This window comes from Furipterus horrens, unplaced genomic scaffold (genome assembly GCF_987537825.1).
Source record: "Furipterus horrens unplaced genomic scaffold, mFurHor1.1.pri manual_scaffold_10, whole genome shotgun sequence".
In the NCBI taxonomy this organism is placed as follows: Eukaryota; Metazoa; Chordata; class Mammalia; order Chiroptera; family Furipteridae; genus Furipterus; species Furipterus horrens.
Window position 1 is genome coordinate 39607925 of NW_028327180.1, and position 14259 is coordinate 39622183.

Sequence of the window (14259 nt, forward strand, 5' to 3'; positions counted from 1 at the left end):
AGGAGAATGTCCTTGGAGGAGTGGGGGCTGCCTCCCCAGGGTCCGCATTTCTGTCTCTCCACGGCCAGGGTGTAGAGTGTGGCTGGTAAGTGGGACCCCGTCGCTGTGGTCCATGAGTGAATAAATGGGCGTCTCCTGTGTAGATGTCTGAGTCTCTTGTGTCCCTGTCTTCTTTTCCTAGATCTTCGTCTCTGCTTCTTTCTGTTTCTCTGCTCCTGTTCCTGCCTCTCTGTCTGTCTCTCCCGGCTGTTTCTCTTGTTCTGTGTCTATCTCTGTGTGTCGTGTCTATTTCTCTCTCTTTCTCTTACCTCTCCCTGCCTCTGTCTAGGTCTCTCTTTTCTCTGTCTACCTGTCTTATCTCTTTGTCTCTGATCTCTGTCTCCTTGCTTATCTGTGTTTCTCTCTCCATCTCTCTGTCTCCTCTCTCCTCTTGTCCCTCCTGAGTCTCCTTTTGTTTCTCTCTCTGTCCCTCCCTTCCTATCCTTGTCTCTGTCTTTCTCCGTGTCATCACCCCCTTCCCGGGGTTTCCCCAACCCCTCCTCACTGCAGCCGGAAGGAAGGACTGACTGTGCTGGGAAAGGCCACAGGGTCGCCACTTCTCCCTTTCGAAGCTCTTCCCCCTGCCCCCACCCTCAGAGCCTTCCGCACCCTTGTCCCAGAGTGGTCGGTAGAGAGACTTGGGGCTCCTCAACCATCCCTGCTTGACTCTCCACGGCCCCACGGACCTGCCAGTGAGTCAGACCTGGAGAAGGGGAAGTGGGGGGCCTTGACAGGGGCTGGTTTCCCCAATGTGGGTCTGAGTGTCCTGCCTCCTGGAGGGTGCTCCCTGCCCCAGCTCCTGAAAGCAGAGTCCACCTGAGCCATGTTCCCAAGACTTCTCCTGGCCTTTGTCCTCTGGGCTGGCTACTCACCCTGCAGTGGGAGAGAAGGTATGTAGGACCACTGGGGGGTTGGCGGGTCGAGGCCAGTCTGGGGACTGGACTCTGTTTGCTGTGGAACATTCTGAGGTGAGGTGAGAGCTCATGTAACTCCTGCATGCATGCCCCCAGTGAGGGAGGCTCACCATCCTCTTGCACAGATGGGGAAAGCGAGGCACAAGAGAAGATGAGTTCTACCCCAAAGTGACTCAGGTAGTAGCAGCCACAGCCTGAAGAGAGACAGAGGCAGAGACACACAGAGAGAGAATGTCACGGGATGGGGTGGGGTGGGGTAGGGGTGGAGGTTAACTGCATACATTCATTTCATGTGCTTGGAAACAAAACTGTAACAAGGAATACAGTAAAATACCTCACTCCCATCAGGGTTCCCCACTACTATAGTCTCCTCTGGCTTATTAAACCTCAGTTTCCCCATTTGAAAAATGAGCCAATAGTTCCTACCTTTGCAAGTTGTAATGGGGGTGAGAGATGACCTTTCATCCTTGTACTCATTCATTCCACAAACTTTTATTAGGCTCCTACTGTATGCCTGGCACTAGCTAGCAGTGAGATGGGGACAAACTCATGGTAGGGCTTTGCTGTCCTGGGTAGATCAAAATCTCATGCTTTTCCCTCTGCCCACCCCCCCTCCCCCCAGCAGTCCTCACCCAGCCCAGGGTGTGGTGCCGGGCCTTTAGGTACCCGATTGCCGTAGATTGCTTCTGGACTCTGCTGCCTGCTGCAAACGCCACCAGGCCCACATCCTTCATTGCCACATACAGGTCAGAGAGCCTGGAGGGGTTTCCTGGGGGTTCTACAGCTGGGCCTGACACCCCTAGCATCAGGGCAACTGCAGACCTACTGCTACCCTGAAACGCTCTGAATTCTAGGGCAGCACCGTCCTGTAGAAACATACTTCCTATAATACCTATTTCAAGCCACATGTGTAGTTTAAAGTTTTCTAGATGTCACATTTAAAAAGTAAGAAGGAATAGGTGAAATTAATTTTAATATTTTATTTAAATCTATATACTCCAAATATTTATCACTTAATATGATTGAGCATAATATAATTAAACATGCTTATATACAATGTATATATTTAAATTTAGAATAGAAATTAATATTTAATAGGATTAGCTAATATATTGTTTCAACATGTAATCATTATTTTAAAAATTAACAAGATACTTTATATTCTTTTTATACTAAGCCTTCAGAATTCCAATATTTTATGCATATGGTGCGTTTCTACTCAGATACTAGACTTTTATCAGAAATTTTTTTTTTCTTTTTCTTTTTAGAGGGGAAAGGAGGGAGAAAGAGAGGGAGAGAAACACCAGTGTGTGATTGCCTCTCACACACCCCCAAGTAGGGACCTGGCCTGCAACCCAGGAATGTGCCCTGAACCCTTTTGTTCACAGGCCAGCATTCAATTCACTGAGCCACACACCAGCCAAGGCTCATCAGAAATTCTTGATCTCTGATTGGATTTTATAAAATTTGCAGTTGAAGCGGTAAATTCACACACCCCACTTGTTCTGAACAACTTTTCCAAGTTCCCTGGTATCTGGAAACATTACATTTAGATTAGGTAAAATAAATTAAACTTCAAAGTCACACTCAGTTGTGCTAGCTGCATTTCAAGTGCTTGAGAGCCACAGGTGGCTAATGACTACTACAGCTGACAGTGTAGAAACAGGACATTTTGAATGTTGTGGAAAGTTCTATGGATGGCACTGAGCTCAAGTCTCCAAAGTCTAAAGTCTTGGGGTCTCAGAAATAGAATCAGAGCCTCGCTCTTTCAGATTCCAGTCTGTGAATCTGTAGACCTCAGAATGTTGGAATTCCAAGACCAGAATATCGACATTCCAGAAACCTTTAGAATCTGGGACCTGAGCATCTCCTGTGGTTTTCACCCCCAACCCTGGGCTCTGTGATATCAAGTGGATGCCTCCCCCAGGATCACAGAGACAAGATCAGGACCCCGGACCAGGGCTCCTTGCTGGCTGTCCTCACTTGGGGTCCCCGGCACAGGCCCAGCCAGCAGGAAGTGCTGAGTCCCTCATAGTGCCCACTCCATGTCCAGGCTTGGCGTGGCCGCCCATGGGGAGAGCCAGCCCTGCCTCCAGCCGACACCAGAAGCCACCAGCTGCACCATCCCAGACATCCAAATGTTTTCCATGGTACCCTACATGCTGAACATCACGGCTGTCCATCCCTGGGGCATCAGTAGCAGCTTTGTGCCCTTTGTTCCAGAACATATCAGTGAGTGGGGGCCGGGGATGCGGAGGGCCACTGGCTTATTCCTGCTCTTCTCCCTCTCTCACTAAGCACTCCCACCTTCTACCTGTCACCCAGTCCTGCCCTCCATCATGGATCCCGTGGGCTCCATCTTCACAGTTAATCAAGAACCCACCCACTTCTCCTCCCTCCTGAACCCCCAGTCCAACCTCATTACCACCCACCTGGACCACTGTCCTCTCTCCCTAGTTTCCAGTTCCCACCCTCTTTTTCCCAGCAGCCACCAGAGGACACCTTCCCTGAAGCAGCCACCAGGGGGTACCTGTGAGCAACCTAGTCAGGTTCGTCCCTCCTTGCTCACAGCCCTCCAGCTCCCACCTCCCGTGGGGTAAAGGCCCAAGTTCTCCATAAGACCCACACACAGGGCCCTGTACAACACTGCTGGTCTCCTCCCTGCCAGGAATGGGGGAAGGGAGACTGCTGAGGAATGCCGAATTTCTTTTGGGGGTGATGAAAATGTGCTGGTAAAATAGTGGTGATGTCACACAACATTGTGAATGTACTAAAAACCACTGAACTGTATACTTTGAAAGGGTGAGTTTTGTGATATATGAATTATGTCTTGAAAAAACATTGCAAACCACTCCCTTTCCCGAATTTTCTTCTCTATGCTATGATCAGTAAATTTGGTCCTTGTCTCTTGCCTTCTGTCCTGTAGATGGAGCTCCAAAAGGACAGGAGTTGGGTCTCTATTGGTCACAGCTATGTTCTGGACACTCAGTAGACTATCAATTAATATTTGTTGGTTGTTTGAATGAGTGAATGAAACTGCCCTCTGTTGACCCTGTCTCTTGTTTGTTAGTCAAACCGGACCCTCCAGAAGGTGTGCGTCTGAGCCCCCTCCACAGGCAGTGGCTGTGGGTGCAGTGGGAGCCTCCCAGGTCCTGGCCCTTCCCGGAGATCTTCTCACTCAAGTACTGGATTCGATACAAGCGCCACGGAACCTCCCGCTTCCGCCAGGTGAGGAAGACAGGAGGTGGCTGGGAAGGGGGATTCCAGGTAGAGGGAACAGCATGTGCCAATGTGCACTGGGCCTCTCATGTATATTGAGGTTGCTTGTGGCTGGTAAAATAAAGGCAGCATGGCAATTCCACTCCTGGGTACCTGCCCAAAAGAATTGAAAACAGAGAGTCAAAGAAATTCCTTTTTTTTAAGGGCGGGGCTTTTTAAGATTTTATTTATTTACTTTTAGAGAGAGTGGAAGGGAAGTAGAGAAACATCAATGCGAGAGAGAGAGACATGGCTCAGTTGCCTCTTACACACCCCCAGCTAGGGACCTGTCCTGCAATCCAGACTTGTGTCCTGACTGGGAATTGAACTGGTGACCTTTCAGTGCACTCAATCCACTGAGCCACACCAGCCAGGGCTCAAACAAATTCTTATACACGAATGTTCCTAGCAGTGCTATTCACAACAGTTGAAAGGTGGAAATAACCTAAATGTGCATCAGTGGATGAATGGATACACAAAACATGGTCCACCCACACCCTGGAATACTCCTCAGCCATGAAAGCACTGACACTCACTACAACATGGATGGACCTTGAAAACATGTTCAGTGAGAGAAGCCAGATGTGAAATGTCCAAACAGGCAAATCTAGAGATAGAAAGTGGATTCATGGTTGCCAGCAGCTGGGAAGAAAGATGGGGACTTACTACTGCTGAGGACCTGTTTTCTTTTGGGAGTGATGGAAAGTTCTAGAATTAGAGGTTCTGGTTGCACAACATTGTGAATATACTAAATGACACTGAATTGTCCACTTTTGAATGGTTAATTTTATGCCATGTGAATTTCACCTTGATTGAAAACAACATATATTGTTTTAACTTCTTAAAAAATAAAAAATAAAGGCAGGGTCCAGTGGGTGTTCAGGAAGGTCAGTGGTGCCCTGGTCAGTGTCAAATACTGTGCTGAGAAGCTGCATCTTTGCAGAGTTTAGCTTTTTACAGCCCTGTCCCACAGACCTTTGTGTGACCGCGGGAATCTTCTACATCTGCTCTTCTCAGAATGGTGGCCATGAGCCATGTATGGCTGCTGAGCCATTGCAGTGTGCAAGTAGCCCAGGTACTGGCCTTTAAATTTTATTGGTGTTCATTAATTTAGTTTTTTTTTAATCCTCAACTGAGGATATGTTTACTGATTTTAGAGAGAGAGGGAGAGAGAAACATCGATCAGTTGCCTCCCATAAGCACTCTGACCAGGGACTAAACCCGCAACCTAGGTATGTGCCCTGACTGGGAATCAAATCTATAACCTTTGGTGCACAGGATGATGCTCCAACCAACTGAGCCACTCGGCCAGGGTCATTAATATAATTTTTAAAAATCTTTTCAGTTTCTTTTTTACTTCTGGCCAAGATGGAGGCCTAGATTGACATGCTTCGTCTCCCTCCACAACTAAGAAGGACTACAACTACCGGAAAACCAGAAATAACCAGAAGTTCCAGAAAATAAAGCTACATGGAAGTCCAACATATGACGTTATAAACAAGTGGTGCTCATCCGGACGGGTAGGAGGGGCAAAGCCGGGGCAGAGAGGTCAAGCTGTGCTGGCTGGGATGGCGATGGGACCGCGGAAGCACAGACACCTGTATTTAAGGGGAGGCGAGAAGCACCTGTGAAGCACCTCTGGCTGCAGACCAAACCCATCAGCTCCCGATTCCAACGCCAGGGAAGGCAGACCCCCATTGCCTTGGACTGTGAGGCCCAGAGGGCGTTGGGAAAGAGGAGGAGGCTCCCAGTCTCTCAGCGGAGAGTGAACAGCAGGAATCCATCTTGGACCCCCACCTCCACACAAAACGCCACAGCGTGGTGAGAAGGTCGCCTGTCTGTGACGAGAGCACGGGGCTCTGTCCCCTATAGCGTAGGAGGTGTGACAGCCCCACCCAAGAAGGAAAGGTAAAACAAAAACGGTCAGGATGGCAGGGATAATGATAGAGGTCCCAATCACGCAGCTGACCAGAAAGCAAATACATGAATTAATGGACGAACAGATAAATAATCTTTCTGAGGCTCAGTTCAGAGCTATAGTTATAAGACAGCTTACAGAAATAACAGTGGGACTTAAGATGGGGAAGGAATGAAGGCTAGTCCTGCTGAAATGAACGAAAACACATACGAAACAAGTCATAACGGAAGGAAAACCAGGGATCAAATCAACAAATAGGAACATAGGGAAGGCACAGTCAACAAGTGCAGAAAAAAAAAAAACAAAAAGTGAGGAAAATGAGGAGAAGCTCAGAAACCTCTGGGACAACTATAAGAGAGTGAACATCCAAATTATAGGGTTGCCAGAAGGTGAATAAGAACTAGAAATTGAAAAATTATGTGAAAAAATAATGAAGAAGAACTTCCCTAACTTGGGGAAGGAAATAGACTTACAGGCCTAGGAAGCACAGAGAGTTCCAAATAAACTGGACCCAGGGAGAACCACACCAAGACACATTATAATCAAAATGTCAAAAATTAAAGATAAAGAGAGAATCTTAAAAGCAGCAAGAGAAAAGAAGAAAATTATGTACAAAGGGGTCCCAATTAGACTATCAACTGATTCCTCAAAGGAGACTCTGTAGGCAAGAAGGGGCTGGCAAGAAATATTCAAAGTAATGAAAGTCAAAAACCTACAGCCACGATTACTCTATCCAGCGAAGCTGTCATTCAGAATAGAAGGGCAGAGAAAGTGCTTCCAGGACAAAGTAAAACTGAAGGAGTTCATTAGATCCAAACCACTGTTATATGAGATGTTAAAGGGACTTGTTTAGGAGAAAGAGGATCAAAATTATGAACATTAAAATGAAAACAGTATCACAACAACCAACAACAGAAGCTAGGGAACTGAAACAAAGGCAAACTAAGTAGGCAACAAGAGTGGGAAAAGAATTATGGGTATGGGGAGCATATAGTGGGGAGGTCAGCGGGGAGGGGGAAGCGGGGAAAGGGAGGAAGATGATGCAGGAATTAAGAAGCATAGTAGGAGGGAGTGGAGTAGACAGGAAAATGTTGAGAAGAACTATATGCACAACCAATGGGCATGGACTAGGGGTGGACAACTGGAGGGGGCGGTTACTGGCTGGAAGGGAGCAGAGGGAAGAGAAATTGGGACAACTATAACAGCATAATCAATAAAACATTTTAAAAAATCTTTTCAGTTTTTAAACTGAGATAAAACTCACATGCCAGAAAACTCACCATTTTAAAGTGCTCAAGCCAGTGGCTTTGAGTGTGTTCACAAAGTTGTGCAAACATTAATCTAAATTTAAACCTTACAGTTCCACATCAGCCTATGATATGGGACAACTCAAGTAGAACAAGGAAGGGAGGTAGTCAGACCGGTGGTTGGGAAGCTGTGAGGAGGAGGTGGGATTCGGAAAGAAGGGAGGGAGAGCCAAGTCAAGGAGGGAGAGGGTGGAGCAACAGGAACAGGGAAGAAAAGATGGACAGGAGAGAAAGCAGGAGAGGTGGAGCAGAGTGGGAGTCTCATTTGTGCCCTTGGGATTTTAACCTATGAAGGTGCCTGAGTGGGGACACAGAGAATTGATTACATTTCCTGAGAGAAGGGGGCCCGCCAAGCTGTGAAGAGCCACACAGGCAACATCAGGATGGCAGGAGGCAGGAACAAGTGGAGAGCTGAGGCCAGAGCCTCTGCTGGGGTTTCCACAGGAAAGGAAAGATGGGATGGGGTAAATGCTTGGGGTTGATGGGTGTGAATAATTCAGGCGGGCTCTATGCTTCATGGGTGATCTCAAGTTGCCTGGTAGCTGGCTCTGTGGTGATCTAGGGCAGGGGGAATACTGGCATGTGTGGGAAAGGAGAGAAAAGGGGTGGCTAAGGGTATAGACTCAGGATTGGTTGGTTTATATATGAAATGTATGCTCCTAGCGTTGACCCTTTGCCATCTCTAACGATTGGCTGACCCCAAGAAGAGCTGTCTGTTTCCAGCCAGCAAGATATTTAAGATGTCAAAACATGCTAAAATACAAAATATTTAAAAACATGGTTAATATAGTGGACCAGGGTCAGGGGAAGGGAGGCATTGAGGCCAATGATAGAGGCTCTGGTTTAGGGCCAGGAGGAGTGGGGTTGGTGGGGAGGGGTATCTGAGGAGTGAAACATCCTTGAAAATGGTGTGGTGCACAAAGGATTCCTGAACAAGTTGGCTCTGGGACAAGTACTGAAGCCCACACAGGTTAGGACCAGGAAGGGCCCAAGACTAGGAGGGAGCTGTGGAGGGTGTACAGATTAGGGTGGAGCAAAAGGACTGAAGGCTCAGTCATGAAGATCTGTGCACAATGGCTCTTCCCAGCCTCCTCATCCCCACTGACCGACCCTCTTTCTGTTCTCAGGTGGGGCCCATTGAAGCCACATCCTTCACCCTCAAAACTGTGAGGCCCCGGGTCAGGTATTGCATCCAGGTGGCTGCTCAGGACCTCACGGACTACGGGGAGTCAAGCAACTGGAGTCTCCCCGCCACTGCCTCCGTAATCCTGGGCAAGTAGACAGTGCATCCCAGCACCCTGGAAGAGAGGCTCATTCCTTGACATCCACCACCACCCACTACCCCCCCACCTCCGCTACCCACTCCAAGATGAATGGAACCTGTGTGGTCTGGGTTCACTGCTGCTGAGTTGCTGGGCAACCTTGGACAAGTGATTTTGCCTCTCTAACTTTTAATTTCCTCATCTGTGAAATGGGAATGTACTCCCTCCCTTGATTATAGAACTGTAATTGTGACATATTATTTACTGTTTAATTAGACAACGACCATTGTCACTAGACTCAGGGCTCTTCTTCCCTTTGTTCAACAGACCCAGAGAGGAGTCAGAGAGGACAGGACAGAGCAGGACACACATACAGTGAATTATCACTCTATGAATGGGTTCAGGGTTGGACCAGAGAAAGACACCAGGGCTGGAGGAGTTGGGGTGGGTATGGATGGGATTCTGCCTGGGATGGGATGGTGGGATCCATTCAGTTCAGCAATTTGGTTCACCCATCATTTCAAAAGTTGCCCAGATGTAAGCCCCAGTGTGGGTAAACACAAATGGGACATGAGTTTGTTTGGGAAGATTTATCAGAGGAGAGGTCAAAGCAGTCAGGCCTGGAAGGATTTTCTCAATCCATGGGTTTGTTTGTGGATTTCACTTAGGTCTCATCTCAAAGGCCACCTCCTCCAAGAAGCCTTCCCTGACTACCTTGTCTGTGGTGGGTAGAATAATGTTCACCATAAAGATATCCACATCCTAACCTCCAGAACCTGTGAATATGGTACCTTATATGGCAAAAGAGACTGCAGATATTATTAATTTAAGAATCGTAAGACTCCTTAAAGTTCAATGATCTTTCATTAAGTTAATTAGCATTAAGGAGGGTCATTATCGAGGAGCCCCAAGAAAGTCACAAGGATCCTTATATGAGGGAGGCAGATCAGAGGGAAAGACAGAAGGTAATTCAGAGACATGAGCCAAGTATTGCAGGCACGTCTAGCTAGAAAAGCCGAGGAAATGGATTCTCCCCTGGAGCTTCCAGAAGGAACCTGCCCTGCCACATTAGACTTCTGATCTCCAGAACTCTAACAGATGTGTGTTAAGATATTTAGCTTGTGGTAATTTGTTACAGCAGCCATAGGAAACTCATCTGTCATTTCAAGCAGCCCCTTCTTACCACTTTCCATAGTTATACTGTTTTGTCTTCGGACCATTTACCAAGCCCGAAAATGTCCTTTTTGTGTGTATGCATTGTCCATCTATCCCAGCAGACAGTAATCCCTGTGAGGGAAGGAATCTTATGTCTTGTTCTCTGATGTGTCCCCAGTGACTGAGCATATATCTGACACACAACATTTATAAAAGGAAGGGAGGAGGCTGGGGAAGGAATGGGGTAGGACTTCCTCTTTCAAGAGACAATGCAGCTGGGCATGGGGGAACATTTGGAAGCTAGTGTGTGTGGAGGGGTGAGGTGGGTTTGCAGCCTGGTCTTGAGTCTTTGCCTGTGACTCGGGATAAACTTTGGGGTGGGCTGACCAGGGTACTCTCTTGCCCTCGACTTGTGTAGCCCGTGGGAACTACCCCCAGTCCCCACGTGAGCGATAACGACACAAGAATAATGTGTGGTTCTCAGTAGCCACCACACAGGGTAAGCGCCCAACACGGGGTGTTTTATTTGCTAAATAAAAGAATGGAGAGCAGGGAGTATAGCAGCCAAGAGACACGTCGTTATCACGAAGAAATTTTAACAAGCTGACCTCTAGGGGCACAGCACCTCCTCGGAACTCCTCAAAACCCAGAAAGCCCCGGAACCTTTGTTACAAGCTACTACAGTTGCAACAGGGGAGGGAAGACAACCGAATCGAGGTTTTTAACAGGCGGGAATCGAACCCAATGACAAAAGCAAGCTGTGTGTGCCGCAGCCAATATTGGAAGCTGAAGGAAGTGATAGTACCGGAAGTACAAGGGACGGCCGGGGAAGTTCGGTAAACATCGACCCTAATCCGTTTTCTCGTACTTGTGTGAACAGGAGGCAAAGACGTAGGAGCAAAAAGTTTTAAACGTAAGTCTAGGGCTTTATACCTAGGCCATATCTCAGAGCTCTGATCGAGGTGGGCTTCCAGTGCTCCCTCTCCTATGTGTACCTTTTATCTTTTCCCCTATCGGACTTCCGCGGGGCAGGGCTTCCATCTCAGTCACCTTCCGCAGGTGGTGGGTATCTTCCCTGGGATGTACCAATGACGGGTGGGGGACAGCGAGCTTGTAATACGTATTAATGCAATCACTTCCCCTGATTGAATTTTCCGAAGGGAATTAAAGAATCACTATCCTGGGGGCGGGGCTTCTTTTAATATATTGTATTCCTCGCTACATTTTACACTTTCGGGAAGGGGACTCTGCTAAGCCCCACCCTTCCTGGGGTTTCTAGCCAATCGCATTCCTAGAAGGGGTTAGACTTTGCTCTTCGTTCTTTGCCTGCAGAGGCCTTCAGGTTCTCCTCCCAACTCTGTTGGGGCAAAACCAGTGCTTTGGGGTTGAGGGGGTTTTGGAAGGCAGGATTCGGTGTTTGGGAGAGAAAGCTCTGGAATTCTGAGTACCTGTCCTCACCCCACAAAAGAGTGTGTGCTCCCAAAAAGGGAGTGAGCTTCCAGACCTGGAAGTAAGTCCAAGGTGATTGATTTACAGGAGCCCAGAGTTTGAGGTTTTGTTGATGTCCTTTCCCTCATCTATGACACACTTACGTGAGGAATCCAGCCCCAGCCTTTTCACATTCCAGTGCAGTGTGCAGGACTTCCTGTCCTTGAAAGTCCTTTCACCCTGAGCATCCAGCTGGGAACCATTTATTTCCATAATTTACTGGTAGATATTTCTGTGTGCCAGGCACTTCACTAAGTGCTGTACTAATCAAATCCTCACAAGTGGCGGGGTTATATCCATTCGTATGTGGAAAGTGAGGCCCAGGGAGGATATGTTATAGCCAGGGCATGGAAGTATCAAACCCAGGCTCCCAGCTCTGTAACCCATGCTCCTAATCACTGTACTACACTGTTTTCCCCAGTCGTGTCCCCAGGTCTGAATCCTGGCTCTGATACTCACGCTATGTGACTGACTAGCTGAAACTGCCAGGACCCGGTTCCCTCCTCTGTAAAACGGGTACATCACTCTGTCTCACAGAGACTTTGAAAGCAGTAGAAAGTGCTCTATTTGGTGCCTGGTGCCCAGTAGATGCTCAAAACACTTAAGTGCTTTATTTTCTAATTATCTGATGGAATTATTTTTCATAATCCAAACCCACCTTCCCTGTCTCCCATTTCAGGTTCCTGTGCAGAAAGCTTTAATACAGCAGGTCTGAGCCTGCCATCTTTAGAAAAGCCAGCTTACAAAGTTGGACCTTGGCTGGCAACTGGGAACTTGAATTTCAGAATGGTTCCCACTGTTCCCTGATAAGAATGCCCCCTGCCAGGCTTAAACTGTTTGTACAAACAATGTGATTTATACTGAGCACTTGTTCTCCTGGAGTCTGGAATCTTGGTCTGTGCTGGACAGAGGTACCTGCATGACCAGCCCCCACAGAGAACTCTTGAGTGCTGGGTCTCCATGATGAACTTCTCCAGAAGACAATATTTCACATCTGTTGTGACAACTCATTGCTGGGGAAATTGAATGCATCCTGTGTGACTCCATTGGGAGAAGATTCTGGAAGCTTGAGCCTGGTCTTTCTGGACCTACTCCAGAGGCCTTTTCCCTTTCCTGATTTTTCTCTGTAACTTATTGCTGTAATAGATGGTAGCCATGAGTAGGACTATATACGCAGCCCCAGGAATCCTCCTACCAAATCACTGAACCCATGGATAGTCTTGGGGACCCCAACACAGCTCCCAAAGTCCCTTCCCTCTGCCCCTCGCCTACCCTTGCATCTGACACTTTGTTCCTCACTACAGAAATACTGCCCACCCAACTTTGGACCATCAAAGGCCCCAACTTAGGCTCCCCAAAGACCAGCAGGCAGTACATGGTGCCATTGATGGTCCCCTTCAACACGAGGTGAGTGCTCCCACATGGCAGACAGACCCAATACCCAGAGTCCACAGAGAGTGGTTTATCGCCGGCATTCAGGCCAGGTCACCAGTCCTGGCTCAGACATTGACCCAGTGAGCAAGTGACTGCTCTAACCCTCACTTTCTCACCATTCGGTAGTAACATGTTGCGTACCAGGGAATTTAAATACCTTTTAGAAATGATGAGAATTCTCGCAACCCGTATACAATGTGTTAATCTCCTTGCCCTCTTAGAGCTCTTAGTCAGTGCCTGCCTTGAGATCTTGATCGTTGGTGGTAAAAGTATGAGCACAGAGATGGGGCCCTGTATACACATTCACCTTTTCCAGCAGCCATGATTTTTCTACGTCAGCACCTTTGTGTACACTGTCCCTCTGCCCAGAACACTCTTCTTTTGCTCTCACATGGCTGGCTCTTCTTCACCCTTGGGGTCTTGGATTAAATCTCACCCCCTCAGAGTTCCTCCTGATCTCCCATCTAACCCATCCATTATTTCCCCTCATAGTTCCTTATCTATCCTTCACACCACTTTTGAATTATCATATCTTACCAGTTCCAAGCCTCATACATTTCAGCATAATTTAAAATCAGATATACCTGATAATAAAAGACACCTTTTTCAGTGCAGTTTGGTGTGTGTTTATATGTTGTTGATCTGTTTATTTTCTCTCCTTCCTTCATTCTTTTTCATTTAGCAGTCATTTATTAGGCACTTGCTGTGTGCCAAAGCCTAGGCTGGGTGCCAGGGATATTGTGGGGATCAAGACGGACAAAGCCCCTGACTCCATGCACCCCGCACTCTGGTGGGGAAAGGAAATAATAAACAAGTACATACTCACGTTCATTCACACCAGGTGGGAAACGTTAATCAGTCACGAGAGAGCGACTGGATAGGCAGCAGGGAAAGGAGAGTGTTTAGCCAGGGTGGTCCAGGAAATGTCAGCAGAAATGCCAACGAAGCTTGTGTCTGAGGATGAAGGGTTTCATGGGCTGTGGTAACTGCAGGAACGAAGGCCCAGAGGTGGAACCAAACTGGGGCTGTGCATAGTGACAGCCAGGAGGCCCGCGTGCTGGGTCGAGGAGCACAGGGCTAAGCAGGAAGGGCTAATGTAGGACAGGTGGCAGGAGCTCTGCCTCGTTCCCTGTAGCTTCCCTCCTGGTGGAACCTTCCCTCCTAAAGTCCAGGAGCCCCATTTCACCTTATTCCTGGGAAACACAGGTTTTGGGGAGGTGCTTATAGCAGTGTTATTTGTAAAGATGAAAAAAATACTAGAAGCAAAGCAGGTGTACAATAATAGGGGATTTGATGAATAAAGCTATGCAGTGGAATATTATATAGCCAATAACAGTCACATTTTTACTTTAATTGTCATCCGACTGTGGTTTTAAGGATTTGGGGAAAGGACAAGGAGAGCTTATAATTTATTTTTCATATACTTCTGTACTATTTGAGCATATTTTTGCCAGGAGCTTTTTTCCTGTGATTAAAAAATCAGA

General features: G+C 47.6%; 1 protein-coding gene and 1 long non-coding RNA gene across 2 annotated transcripts; both read left to right on the forward strand.

Annotated features, from left to right (window-relative positions):
• Nucleotides 1–121: 121 nt before the first annotated feature.
• On the forward strand, nt 122–8995 carry EBI3 (Epstein-Barr virus induced 3). The gene is made up of 5 exons (XM_090289357.1): nt 122–930; nt 1568–1699; nt 3007–3185; nt 4024–4181; nt 8564–8995. Exons 1-5 carry the CDS (start codon nt 863–865, stop codon nt 8714–8716), a joined length of 690 nt encoding a protein of 229 aa, XP_090145483.1. The 5' UTR covers nt 122–862; the 3' UTR covers nt 8717–8995.
• Nucleotides 8996–10451: 1456 nt separating this feature from the next.
• On the forward strand, nt 10452–13389 carry LOC149999696 (uncharacterized). The gene is made up of 2 exons (XR_016513369.1): nt 10452–10766; nt 12021–13389. It is a non-coding gene; the product is annotated as an uncharacterized LOC149999696 (long non-coding RNA).
• The last annotated feature ends 870 nt before the right edge of the window (nt 13390–14259 follow it).

Coding starts and splice junctions, on each gene's coding strand:
- EBI3 (XM_090289357.1), top strand. CDS start 863: ATGTTCCCAAGACTTCTCCTGGCCTTTGTCCTCTGGGCTGGCTACTCA. Junction 931..1,567: donor CCCTGCAGTGGGAGAGAAGG/TATGTAGGACCA, acceptor CCCACCCCCCCT/CCCCCCAGCAGTCCTCACCC. Junction 1,700..3,006: donor TCCTTCATTGCCACATACAG/GTCAGAGAGCCT, acceptor CTCCATGTCCAG/GCTTGGCGTGGCCGCCCATG.